The sequence below is a fragment of the Hemiscyllium ocellatum genome, chromosome 4 (assembly GCF_020745735.1).
Source record: "Hemiscyllium ocellatum isolate sHemOce1 chromosome 4, sHemOce1.pat.X.cur, whole genome shotgun sequence".
NCBI classification, from domain to species: Eukaryota; Metazoa; Chordata; class Chondrichthyes; order Orectolobiformes; family Hemiscylliidae; genus Hemiscyllium; species Hemiscyllium ocellatum.
In genome coordinates, this window is record NC_083404.1 from 57,042,709 (window position 1) to 57,056,821 (window position 14,113).

General features: G+C 41.0%; 1 protein-coding gene across 2 annotated transcripts; it reads left to right on the plus strand.

The window, feature by feature from the left end:
• The first annotated feature begins 1,674 nt into the window (after window positions 1–1,674).
• Window positions 1,675–12,166, plus strand: LOC132815382 (Krueppel-like factor 10). Of its 2 annotated transcripts, XM_060824267.1 has the most exons (5): window positions 1,675–1,947; window positions 3,447–3,512; window positions 8,003–8,242; window positions 9,118–10,039; window positions 10,556–12,166. In XM_060824267.1, exons 3-5 carry the CDS (start codon window positions 8,012–8,014, stop codon window positions 10,822–10,824), a joined length of 1,422 nt encoding a protein of 473 aa, XP_060680250.1. In that variant the 5' UTR covers window positions 1,675–1,947; window positions 3,447–3,512; window positions 8,003–8,011; the 3' UTR covers window positions 10,825–12,166. The 2 variants fall into 2 exon arrangements, with proteins under 2 accessions (XP_060680250.1, XP_060680249.1); XM_060824266.1 differs by lacking the exon at window positions 3,447–3,512 and having other exon boundaries at window positions 1,676–1,947.
• The last annotated feature ends 1,947 nt before the right edge of the window (window positions 12,167–14,113 follow it).

The following is a 14,113-nucleotide window of genomic DNA, read 5'->3' on the forward strand; positions in this document are numbered from 1 at the left end:
TGCAGCACCCCATCCCTTTGTCTACCTATATCATTTGCACCGATATGCACAATGATCTCTGGTTGTTCACCCTCTCCCTTCAGAATATTCTGCAGCAACTCAGAGACATCCTTGACCCTGACACCTAGGAGGCAACACACCATTCCAGTGTCTCTGCTGTGGTCACAGAATCTCCTGTCTGTCTCCCTTACATTTAAGTCTCCTATCAGTATTGCTCCATCTGACTGCACTCATTCCCTTTGAGTCTCAGAGTCGGTCACAGAGCCAATGACCTGACTGCTGCTGCTCGGCCCTGAAAGGTTATTCCCCACTAACAGTATGCAAAGTGATATACCTGCTATTGAAGAGAATGACTAGAGGGGAACCCTGCACTATCTGCACTGCGCCCTTACTTCTTCTGGTGTCATCCAGCTACCTGCAGCCTGTACCTTAGGAGTGACCATTTCACTATAGCTCTTATCAATGATGTTCTCTGCATCACGGATGATCCTAAGTGCATCCAGCTCCAGCTCCAGTTCACTAATGTGGTCTGTCAGGAACTGCAGCTGGGTGCACTTTTCACAGCTGTATCCACCAGGGATGCTGGAAATCTCCCTGATCTCCCACATCCTGCAAGAACAGCATGCCACTGCCCTAACTACCTTCAGTCTCAACAGAAAGGATAGTCCAGAAGGGTCACAGGACTCGAAACATTAACTCTGTTTTCTCTCCACAGATGCTGCCAAACCTGCTGATTTTTTTCCAGCAATTTTGGTTTTTTTGTGCTTCAGATCTCCAGAATCCAGTTTTTGTTTTGTTTTAGTTTGCTGGAAGCACAAAGCTCAGTGTCTTAGATCATTGAAAAAAAATTAGACAGTATTGTGCTCATTGAGACAATGTCAACATAAATTGACATTCATATTTGGAGACTAGTTAAATTGAGTGTGTCTCGCTCAGTTTTATAATCATCTAAATCTACAGTTGCTAACTTTGAATCACTTTTTGAATGACCTAGATTTTTAATTATATTAATTTCTTAAACTGGAGGTATTTCCATATATTAGCAACTCCGTGGGAAAACCCTAATCCCAAGCCTTCCTTTAGACTTTTGAGTGTTATGTATAGCAAGCACTGCAGTGGGTAACCCACTATGCAAATCAGTTTCTTTCCATAAAATTGATTCCTGCCCAATTTGTTTTTTTACCTTTCTATGCCTACTCCTGTAACACCTAATTGTGATTGTCGCTATCCGAATTAGATAAACACTGCATGTGCAAACCATGATTAACAATTACTGAGGTATGTTTTACCATACAATACCAAACTGTGAAGCGTCCTACGTGACCACTTCCAATCCCAGCAAAGCTACGTTTTTAAATGTTAGTCTGTTAGGAAGCTTCACATTTTGTTGTCTCACTCTCCCGAATCAAAGTAAATACATTTAAGAGAACATAATAGTAGCAAATAACGTTAGATTTTGATCAGGTGTTCTTGGACTTGTAAATGGCCATTAGACTCCAGAATTGAGTTTTTGAAATATATATTGTTTGTTGCTTTCACGGCTCCATCGTGACTGATGAGTCATGCAGAGTGCGGTTAGTATGAGTGCGTGACTGTGGAAAAGGCAGGATGTTGCAGGGGAATCGGTGTCGCCTGCTGACAGAGCGCGGGCTCCCTGGGCGGGGGCTCCACGCTGCAGCCAGAACTCCATCATGCCAGCCACCAGCCGCTGATCACGCAGCCCCCGGCCGCCCATTCGCCGGCGTCGCGCACACCTTTGTGCCTGACTGGTCGGTGCTCGGTCTCGGCACCGCCCACGGGTGGACTCCCCACCTGAATGAAGCAAGGGGCGGGACTGGGCTGGAGTGAATTGGCAGCAATAACTGCAGGGTGGCTACAGTGTAGCGGGGCTCCGTTTCCTTTGTGTATCTGCACTCAATATATGCGTTTCGTTGCTGAAAGCTAAGAGTGAGTAGTTGTTAGTTTTATTGTATTATGTTTTGACAGCAGTTCACAGAATAAAGTGTTCCTCCCTCTCCTTAGTCCATGATATGTACATGAACGTCTGTACATCAGTAGATTTCGTTGTTTACTTTGAAAATAATGTTTGTATTTCTTCTTGAAGCCTTTCCACTTACCTCCTCCTCTTTCCCAGAATTAATTAAACCAATACAATAAATTCCTATTATGTGACTGGCTGAGGGAAATATTGTATAATCTGAGTTTGGTGGGCCAATATTATATTTCTTAGCACAGAACCGAATTTATTGTCAGTAATTGCTCCTCTGAGGGGGGAGTATTCTTCTGTCTGTGAAATATCACTAAGATTTCATCCGTCCTTTCTCCCCCCGGCCAACCCTCAATGTTGATTGAGCATGTTTTTGTTTTCGCTACAGAATGCCATTAGAAGTAGAAAGGTGGAAGTTTACTGTTTATCGACTTGTCCCTTTTTTTTTGTCTTGGTTTCTGCTTTTTGTTCATTCGCTCCAATGTGAGTGTCTGTTTTCTACAGCCTCTGCCTGTTTGCTGGGGTGGGGGAGAGAGAGAGTGTGTGTGTATGCGCTGGAGCTTGTTTGGAAACTGGGGGAAAGGTCGCTGCGGTGACTGGTTCAAGTTCGCGCAGCGGCTCAGCATGCAGCCTTCACATGGGGAGAATCTGCTCCAATCCACTCACTGCTAGGCGGGGTTGCACCTCAGAGTGCAGCGAGCGAAAGGACAGTGTGTGGGGTGTGTCGGGGGGCACGTTTCCCATCAGACCCACGATTGCATTTTTCTACGAGGAATCTAACTATGTCACACACCTCTGGTAATGTCTGAGAAATACCCTCAACGCCAATCAAAATCACCCTAACTTAATGTGCAGAGGTAACATTTAAGGTCGCCCAGTATACAAGAGGCTATGGGAGTGAAACTCCAGTAGATGCTTATTATGTTCTAAACTAAGCAATAGCCAATTTGTGTGTGACAGACATTATTCAGCTCCTAAAAGCAAAAAATGCTGGGCAAACTTGGCATATGGGAGAATGCTTATACTGGATCCAAAACGTTAACTGTTCTGCTCTCTACAGATGCTATCAGACCTGCTGATTTCTCCAGAACTTATTGTTTTCACTTCAGATTATGAGTGTTGTATTTTTCTTTTAGTTCTGTTGATTATTTAATGTACTATATAGGAAAGATTTTATGAATTATATAGGGTCACAGGAACTAGACATCCAAACAAGAACCCATCAGTTTTTCATGTAAAAAAAGTTTAAAATCATCACATTTAAATGTTTAGTAATTTAAATATGTAATGAAAACTTCTTATTCTGTCACGGACTGTGTGATGATTTATTCCTCCCTGTACTGATTGATCTGTGTATTTGACACAGTTGGCCAGGTTCCATTAAGCTGCTGTTATGTGGTATTATTCCTATCTACTCAAAATAGTGATTTTTATTTCTGTATGATCCCTATCACTCTAGACTCACCTAAGAATCCATCCTTGGCCCTGCTCTTCCTCCAATCCTGTCCTCTTACATCATTCACAGGTAACATTCAGTTTCTATAATGCATCCCAATGACTACTTTCTTGTCACGTATTTCAGCCTTGTATCAACTCTGTGCTGAGTTTCTGTCTGATATTGGCTCCTGCATGAGTCACAGTTTCCTCCAGCTGGTCAAAGGGAGGACTGATCATTGCTTTAAGCCATTGTCATAGAAACAGGCTCCTTGTCACTGACTTATTCTCTTCCTCAGCTATTCTCAATCAGAGCATGGAGAGCATTGATATCATATTTAATCTACAGCTGATCTTCAAACCTCACATATTATTCACCACCAACATCCCTTATTTCTACATCTTCAAACTGCTCTTGCCTCAATCCTCCTGTTCTTGAAACCCATATCCATACTTTCCCTGACCTCTAAAGCAATTATCCTCAATATGTACCTTGCTCATTCATAAACTACCAACTGGTCTGAAACTCATCCTATCCTTTCTCTCTGTGCACTGTATTTTATTCTCCCCTTTTCAAGGGTCATGGGTGCCATTGTCGGGGTAGCATTTGGTGCACATCCTTGATCATTCCTTGACCTGAATGGTTTCTGAGGCCATTTGGAGGGCAGTTAGGGTCAACCATGTTGCTCTGTGTCTGTACTCACGGGTAGGCCAGACTGGGTAAGGATGACAGATTTCCTTTCCTAAATGACGCTAATGAGTTAGATTTATACAATTGATGATGGCTACCATGGTTACCATTACTGTAACCAGCTTTCAATTCTTGATCTTATTGAACACAAATTCCACCAGTTCTCATCCTTATCCTCATCCTCATGCCCAGGGCCTATCCTTTGGATTCTTAATCTAGTGACATTACCTGTAAGCTACTGTTAGCCATAAATGTTACCCATAAAAAAAAGTCCATCATCCCACTCCTCCTTTCATCAATCTACATTGGCTTTTGGTTTCCCAGCAAATAGATGTAAAAATACGTCTGTTCATTTTCAGTTCTCTTTCGCTTCGCTTTGTATAACCTTCTGCAGCATTTGCTCCTCCCATGTTGTTTAATCTTCTATGGTTCAACTCCTTATTTATTGACTGAAAGTGTGTAGTTGCTACAAGAATTGTTGTGAATTGCATACTTCCAATTGTTCCAATGTTGTGGGAAGTTGTTGTTGCTCATTGAGTTGTTTGTGTTTGGGTCGAGAAGTACTTTTTTTAAAGAGTATTTTTCCCTTTCCTGGTTATGCAATAGAATGGTTGTGAACTGTTGCTAAACAACCCAGTAATAGGAAAGCCTAACCACACTTGTAACTACACAAGTAGTGGTGTTCTTCCTACTTGTGGCTTTTAGCCTCGTCATTTTCTCTTATCTCAGTTGTGATTTTTGTTTTAAAATAGCAGATGGGTGCCCCCCTGCACTGAGCTGAGAACAGGGTTATTGGCATTTGAATCATTGCTAAATTGCTTTTTGGGACTTTCTAATTGGTATTGGCAGACTGTGAGGTGAAAAGGAAGGGGAACTGGGATTTTTTTTTTCCCAAACATAAAATATTTTGTTTAAGCCTGTATCCTTTCACTAAACTTGAGATTTCAGGGGTTTTTCTGACATCAGACTATTAGTTACTTTGTGTGTTGTTTGGGCTTGTCAGGAGCTGCCCCCAGTACTACCTTCAAAAATTAAACTAGTCACTTCCTGCCATAGGATTCTTGCTTCAGGGACTTTTAGTTTAAAGAGAAATTTCATGAGTCAGCAACATACTAATTGAATTGAAGAATTGGACTTGTTTTTCTTTTCATGTTAAGCCTCGGAGGGAGCCATCCCAGAAATGTGCCAAATCTGCAGAGCAAAAGCAGCTTAGTCAGGGGCACTGCTAGGAGAATAGTCATTGGTGAATTGGGGCAAGCTGAGCCCTGCATGGGCAACCAATTGATTTTATGTATTGATTACTGCTCACTAGCTTTCAACTGAGCAAAGCTTCTAAATTTAGAGAAAGCAATCCCATCATCTTGAAATTTAAAGATGAAGCTATGAATAACTTGAATTGTTTTTAAATTTTAAAAATTGTTTGGCTTCTCCATGGAATGTGCACAGTACCTAAAATATCAAACTCAAAATTGTCATTGAGCTACTTTTTAAGCAAAACATTTTCATTTTAGTTTGTGTTTTGAGTGCTAATGGAAATAAGGGAGTGTAACTTTTGAAGTAAGTTCCATATTTGTGGGTTTGCCAGTTTGCACACTGTTTTGTTTGAATTGAATTTCAAAATGAAATGTATTCACTGGCTTACACTGGAAATCAGGCACTCCAGCTGTTATCTAATATATCATTAACATAGTCACTGTATATCCTTGCATCAGCATGCATTTCCTGTTGTTCTGATGTCACATTTTGTCAGTCTTTTGTCTGATTTTATGTCCACAAAATTTGTCATAATGTAATCAAATCCTGCTGTCAGTGATCCTGAGGAAAACCCTGCTGCCCTCTATTCTCAATCCTCCACGTATGCAACAGGAAAAACTGCTAAGCTCCAAGTGAATGTTTCTCCCAAGTTGCTGCAAATTTCAGTATCAAGACATAAATAATTTAAACTATCCAAAAATGACAGTGTGTGATCTTTAAAATGAGGACTTGATTACTTCTGCACACTTTGGTCTTATTATTCCTCATCTTCTTCTAAGGCCAGATTACTTGAAAGTACTTGGTCTCTACTCATTTTGCGCAGTCATTGAGCTGAAAAATCATTTTGATTTGAAATAGTATTATGGCAATTGCACGCTTTTACATCTTTCCAGAATTCAAAAACTTTGCATGTTGACCATGTCTATTTGAACTATGAAAGTCGCCCAATAATAAATGAATAAATTGGATTCTTGTTTGCGGGAGAAAAAAATCACGCTGTTGAAGATTTTTGTTTTAGTTGAGGTGTTGCCATGGAGAATTCACCAGGGAATATTGCTGCCACCTTTCTGATTAATCCAAAAAATGAGAAAATACTTCTACAAGTTATTGTTTTTCTCCCTGCAGAGGAGAAGTCCTTGTCTGTCAATATATATTACTCTTAAGTGTAAATGAGCCACATTGCAAGCCTGTCTGATCATCTTAAATTGATTGTCAGTGTGCATAGAATGTAGAACACTACAGCACACGAACAAGCTCTTCGGCCATCTGTGCTATAATATTTAGCATTGTTCAGCAAGTGCTGTTTAATTGCAGATTTGCACTCAACATTGGACATTACAATCAGAGTCTTAACCAGGATATGTCCTAGCTTGTTCACAAATGGCAGAGTACAGACAGTCAGGTAGCTTCATGACTGTCTGTACTCTGCCAGTTGTGAACAAGCTAGGACATATCCTGGTTAACAATATGATCAGCAATTTGGCTTGTATGGCCTGTGTATCTGGATATCACATTGGCACTGGAAGTGAATATGCATTGTTGTAATGAGTACAAGATGAAAATCTTTGACTGCATGTCTGTTTTTATTCAGTATTATTCACGTTCTGCGTTAGGCAACTAGGATGTTGTGGCAGGAAAGTTTATTGTCAGGGTGACCGACAAGTGAACTGAGCTTTGACAATGATCCTGATGGTACTGGATGCGGTTTGAACTCTGGGTAACAGACAAGAAGATCCTTTATGTATTTCACTGACAAGTGTTAGTTTTCCAGTAGAATAGTTGTATAAACACAGAAATATTTAGAGAACAGAGGCAAAATACACAAACCAACAAGAGAAGGATTAAGAAATGCCCAAGAGCATATTCAAGTAGACTTTTCCTTTGGCAAGTTTATTGAGGTGAGAACAGAAAGTTGCAGAGGCAGGGATGAATAACGAGAAGACTTTGAGTGGCAGTAGAATGAGGAGACCATGCCCAGAAAAGGCATAAGCACACTGGGACAAGACGATGAAGGACACATTTCACATGAATTGCATGAATATGTAAACAGGGACTTTAAGTTCAGTACACTGGAACTGATTGAGGACAGAGAAAGGGGTGATGGGAATCAAACTCCGTATGGCCAAGTAAAGGGAAGCAGAACATTGGATGAGGTGGAAGTACACAGGTAGCACTTGAGTGAGGAGCAATTTAAATCCAGAGGAAATTCAATAGGAATAAGGTCAAGACAGGTGAATGATAATGCATAATGTATGAGATTTGATGGTTGGATCAGGACACTATTTTATTCCATTTCAATAATAGGGAAGAAGAAATGAAATTTGTTACATTTTTGAAATTGTTGATGGGAAATGACTAACACTTTTTAAAAAAAAATACATTTATATAGAAAAAAAATCAGTCTAGCAAAGCATAGAAATGAACCGGGTGATAGTGCAGCTTTCCTCTCTAAGATTTTCTGATGGGTTGAGAGGAGGAGCCACCATACTAACGCTTGGCAAATCGGTAAAATCTTGACATTTTTTAGTAACTTACTTGCATTACTGGTGTTGAGGAGAGGAAGAACATAGTTTGATAGGTCAGACTATCATTTATAGCTAGCCAAATTTCTTGAATTCTTTTGTTTTTCTCAACAGGTGGAAATAATGGAGACAGGTCCAACACATTTTGAGGTCAATGAGCGCTCCTGTGACAGAAGAACACAACATGGTGACATTGAAGCTGTTGAAGCTCTGATGTCCATGAGCTGCAACTGGAAATACGATTCCAAATGTTATACTGAGCTGAGACCACTGACACCAGCGTCCGATGTCTCTGAGGAAGCTGAAGATAATTTACTGCCCAGTTCTAGAGATTACCACACATTTCCTCTGTTTGTGAGTATCTATCAAAAGTGTTAAGGATTAGACAATGAAGGCAACTTTTAACTGGAGACAGTGAAGAATGACCTTCCCCCAATGCCTCACTGAGTAGATACAGTATGTAATGGAGTAAGCATTCAAACTTAGAGAGGACCCAGGCAAGCTTCATCTGTGGTACTTTGCCTGATTTTGACCAAGACTGTGGCAGGTTTAGGTTAAACATTGTCCTCTATGTCCCAATGCAGGGGCAGTGGGTAATCAACCAGAATGTGCACTAAACTCTGCAAGTGGGTACTACAGGATCAGGCCTGACCATGGGGTCTTTGCGGTTCAGTAAAACCATTTCAGCCAGTTGGAGGAAGTTGCTACTTGACAAAGGTGTCAGAAGGCAACTTGCCCCTGAAGAACTGCAACCCACCAATGGTCAGCATGCCCCTTGACAAAGGACAAAGACAATGCAAGGGCCTGAAAGACTGCCAATTGATGAAAGAGAATTTTGAGGAAGTTCCACAAACAATGATATGCTCTTGGGTACAATCACTGTGTAGGGAAACAGAAATATTAGGCATAGCAAGGTCCCACTAAAATTATCCAATTAATGTGTTTTTGTTACATTGGTGTGACATGCATTTTAGATGGGAGACCAGGACATGTCAACAGCTCTTCCTTCAATAGCACTGTGAATCTTTAATGTCCACCTGTACAAATGGGCCAGCTGCTTGTTAATAATTTGTCTGAAAGGAGGCATGCTAGCCATGTAGAATTCCTACTGTGCTGCATTGAAAGCTCATGTTCTGTTTTTTTTTAATATTCATTTTATCCTTCATAGCAGGTTTTCAATTTGTTCTGGAGAATGAAAGCATCCTAACATTTCTCTTTTCCTATTCTAGTGTCTAACCCCACCATACAGTCCACCTAACTTTGAAGCATCTCAAATCGTTCATCCTGCAATGCCAGTCCCTTCTACTGTATTGTCTAAAGTGGAGCTCCCTTTATCCAGACAAATCAGCAGGGTCACTGAAGCAGCAATGCCAATGATTTCTCACAGTGCAAAAACCGTAGCTGTATCTACAAAACCACGGTCCCAAGCTACGAGTGTGATACGTCACACTGCCGATGTTTTAGCTTGCACTAATCATCCTTGTCCAGTTAGGGTGACCCAGAGCTCTGCTGATCAAAAATCAAAATACAGCTCACTCCCCGTGGGCACAGTTGAAGAGAAAAGATTGGAAAGTAATAGCAATGGATTGAACAATTGTGTGTCACACGAACTAAGTGCTTCAACACAACCAGTACTTGAAACCAACAGATGGCCAACAGTGGAGAAAAATGAAAGCCAACATTTACCACGGACTGTAAATTGCACTCCATTGTTGGGGCAAACTCTATTTTCAAGTACCCAGACTCGTGTCATCACTCAGAATCGGCAAGCTTCAATGTTGGTGTCATCATCAGTTTCTTCCAGTATGCCCTCAATGCCCATCATCTGCCAAATGCTACCTGTCAGCCCTGCCACAAAGCATCCAACTGTAAGCCCACCTGTTGTCTTCATGGGAGCGCCAATTTCCAAAGGTGCCCTAATGTTTGTGGTGCCACGGCCTGCTGTCAAGTATACAAAGCCACCAGTCAGTAGTCTGAATGGCACCAAGCTTTCTCCTATTGCACCAGCCCCTGGCATCATGCCACCTGTCCAGACGATTGTTGCTCAGGTTGATGTTTCTCGACACCGGAGTCATATCTGTGATCACCCAGGCTGTGGAAAAACCTACTTTAAAAGCTCTCATCTGAAGGCACACATGAGGACTCATACAGGTACAGTATTTGTGTGTCGGGACTCCTTGTAGTTAGGTTTTCTTAACTTGAAAGTTAAATTCGGGTTTATTGAGTTTCCAAGACTCTGCTTGTACAATGTGGGCACTGAGAAATGCATAAAAGCATGCAGCTTATTGTTCCTCTAATTCACATACCAGTTACACTGGGGAAGCTTTGTGCTCCTTAGCTGGGGGGAATGGGATATGTTAGCTGCTGTTTTTGCACTTTTATCAGTGCATTTGGAATAAGTGTATTAATTTTTTTTGGTTACATCGACTAATTCATCTTGAAATCTGACAATTATGGGTTACTCCTAACTAGACCTGAGTTAATAATACACAATCTCACTGCCATCTGTATTTGAAGGGTGAAACTGACATTTTGATTCAGTTGGGACATAAATACCTTGAATGCATTTTTGAATAATAAGTCCTCACTTGGCTAACACAAACCATGCATATCTGTGCTTCTTTCAAAGAAAAATCATAATGGATTTATTGCTGTGTCCCAATCCAGGTGAAAAACCCTTCAGTTGTAATTGGGAAGACTGTGACAGGAGGTTTGCTCGCTCTGATGAGTTATCGCGGCATCGCAGGACCCACACAGGCGAGAAGAAGTTTGTGTGTCCGATGTGTGAGCGTCGCTTTATGAGGAGTGATCATCTGACTAAACACGCCCGCCGGCATCTTTCTGCTAAGAAGCTTCCAAACTGGAAGATGGAAGTGAGCAAACTGGGTGACAGTGCCTCACCAGTCCCTGCTCCCGAAACTGTGCAGCCTCACTGATTACGTTATGTTGACCAACCCAAAAACAAACACTTCCTTCGTTGGAAGAGTAATTCATGTCTGCAAAATCTTGAAGGGAACACAAGAATGGCAAGATTATATGTACTATTAATGACTTATGTACAACCATGAGCAGAATGTGCTGAACAGAGGTCACGGCTGTACAGGGAACTAGCATGGACGGTATGTTACACAATCAGGAACCAGTGACTAGCTGCACCCAGAGAAATCAGTGTTTGTTTTAGTTTGTGCGACAGCACAGTTGTGAGAATTTGGAAGTATGGAGAGGGTTCTCTGCTTACGAGCCTATCAACTGGGGTGAGATGTCCAAGAGCGCGCGCGTTCTCTCGCTCGCTCTTTCTCTCTCTCTCTCTGCCTGTCTCCTCGATTGCAAAGAGCAGCAGTCCGGTGAAATGGACAGAAGCTTGTCTGAGGTGTCAGTGAGCAGAGTATGTGAGTGGACAGTAGCATTAACTGCTTACTGTACCAGTGTGATAACGTGTCCACAATCAAAGGGGATAAGGAGTAGTAAAGAGCTGGCATGTTATACACGATGCTAGTATTTGGGAGGCAGGTATTGGATGGGGCCTATAAAATGCTGAAACAATGCCACCAGCTTTCTGCAAATGCCCCATACAAATTTCAACTCATGTCTCATTTCAGAAATGGTGAGATGGAGCATAAAGATTTTCCAGCAGATGTATGCATCTATTTGGCTTATAAAGATGAATATGGTTATTTTTATGCTTTTTTTCTATTTGAATGGGACTGCTAAATTTACAAAAACAAAATTAAATTTTTGTAACTCTTCCTCTTGGTGCAAAGGTTGAAGTTTGTCATAGGATCTCTTCAGAAACTGGGTGAGGCTATTGCTAGACTTTATAATAAATCTTACCACTGTACACATTTAGATATTTGTACGCACTTGTGGTATTATTTATTTCAAACCATCAACATTAACTGTTGTTCAGGAATTTTGTTACTGAACCTGTATGTGGAGAAACAGCACATTTAACTCCTCCGTTCACAGTTTGCAGACTACATTGCAAATGTCTATATATAATGCATCAGTATTTTCCTGTATTCTGCCTTACAGAATTTAGTTGTCTGTCTTATCTTTCCATTTACAGTGGCAGTGTTTTGAATGGAATGTCCCCTCTGTGAGGACAACATCTCATTCAGTTAACTGTACAATTCTTTTTATCGATCAGAGTTAAGAGCCCGCGAGCTTAATTATTGCTCACTTTAAGAGTATTTACTTAATGGTGCACCTTTTTCTATAATTTGACTACAAGAATTTTTCTTTCATAAACTTCGTTTACATATTTGTTAAATACTCAAGGCAATAAATTTTCTATCACACATGAAAATACTGTTTACGTCTCCATTTTACCAAATATTTTATTAATGTGAAGGGTTAGTGCAGCACCTCTATCTGTAACATACGATGGTAAACTCGGCAGCACTGGTCTATCTAGAACAATCTGGAGCCAATGGTGAACCTGTTTTTTCCAGACTGAATAACTCCAGTTTGGAATTGCCCCTCTCATTGTTTTTGTTGCTCCTGGTGGACACCCCACCAATGCATTATACAAGGGGCATCGAGATCCAAGGCAGTATGGGGCTGAACAGGGCCAGGGAAAGAAATTAGTTAAGAGTATAGGAGTTGGGATGTTATGTTGAGGTTGTACATTGCTGAGGCCTCTTCTGGAGTAGTTTGTGCAGTTCTAATCACTCAATTATAGGAAGGATATTGTTAAATTGGAGAGGGTTCAGAAAAGATTGACCAGGATGTAGCCAGGAATAGAGGGTTTGATACATAAAAATAAACTGGAAAGACAAGGACATTTTTCACTGGAGCATAGGAGGTTGAGAGGTGAATTATTTTTTGAGGTTTATAAAATCATAAGGGGTATAGATAAGGTGAATGACAAGGGTCTTTTCCTATGGTGGGGGAGTTCAAAACTAGGGGGCATACCTTTAAACTGAGAGGAGAAAGATTTTTTTTTAAAAATCATGATGGACAACCTTTTACACAGAGTGGGGCATGTGTGGAGTGAACTGCTAGAGGATTGGTGGATGCAGTTACAATTACAATGTTTAAAAGACATCTGGATAAGTTCATAAATAGGAAAGGTTTGGAGTGAAATGGGCCAAGTGCAGACATGTGGGACCAGACTAGTTTGAATCATGGTCAGTGTGAACTGGTTGATGGGATAGTCTATTTCCATGCTGTAGACTTGATGAAGGAACCTAAGGAAGAAGAGAAATCTCTGTCAAAATGCATTTATTTTTCTTTGCTCTGCAGAGAGGAGGGTATTTAGAACTCGGGACCAGAAATGCAGCTCAGTTATGTTCGTTTAATCCATTCACAAGATATGGGCATTGGTGGTTGGGCCAGGCTGTGTTGTCCATTTCTCATTGCTCTTGAGGGGATGGTAGTGAGCTGCCTTCTTGAACAGCTGCAGACAGGTGCTGTAGGCAGACCCACAATGCCAGGGTGAGGGGCGGGGTTATTTCCAGGATTTTCACCCAGCAACAGTGATGGAACAGCAATACACCATTCTTTCCACAGAACACCTCTGCTTGTCACGTCAAAACAAATTTTGCATTAGCAGATGGGCACGGTGAAGGGGTAAGATGTGCCAGTATGTAGGGACATGTTACAATTTTTTAGTGAAAAGTACCAGGCCTTATTCTGTTGCTCACAAAGCGGCTGCTGAAGTCTATGTAGATGAAGTTTTGTGTGTGAGGGTTGGATAACTAACTCGCAATTTATGCACTGGGGACAAAAAGATAGCGGGCATGACCAAGATGCAGCAAGATTAGGTCTGTTTTAGAGGCTTGAATTGTCGGAAGGAATGTTTATTTTAAAAATACTCATGATTGAGAAGAATTTGTTTTATCTAATAGCTGATTTATAAATTATTCCAGAGTTTGGCAGATGGGCAATCAGACCTCAAGTGTGGGGAGAAATGCGGGAGATGTACCTGTGCTGAATAAAAATGGAATTCAGAGAAACAATTGGGGATGGCTTAGTTGCATTTGAAGATGAATTATGAAGTGGGATATTGCAACTTCCTGTTCATTCAGGCAACTATGTCAATTGGGGTTTTAAGGGGCAATGATCTGTTGCTAATGTTTGATGAGAGAGTGGGGATGATCACTCTGTACAGGTTGTTCTGCTATTTCATTAACACAAATTCATTGTAACATGATTGACGAACTGGGGACGCTGTTTCTAAAGTGTGAACTTTTAAAATGTGTTGGCTGTAACGTGATTACATCG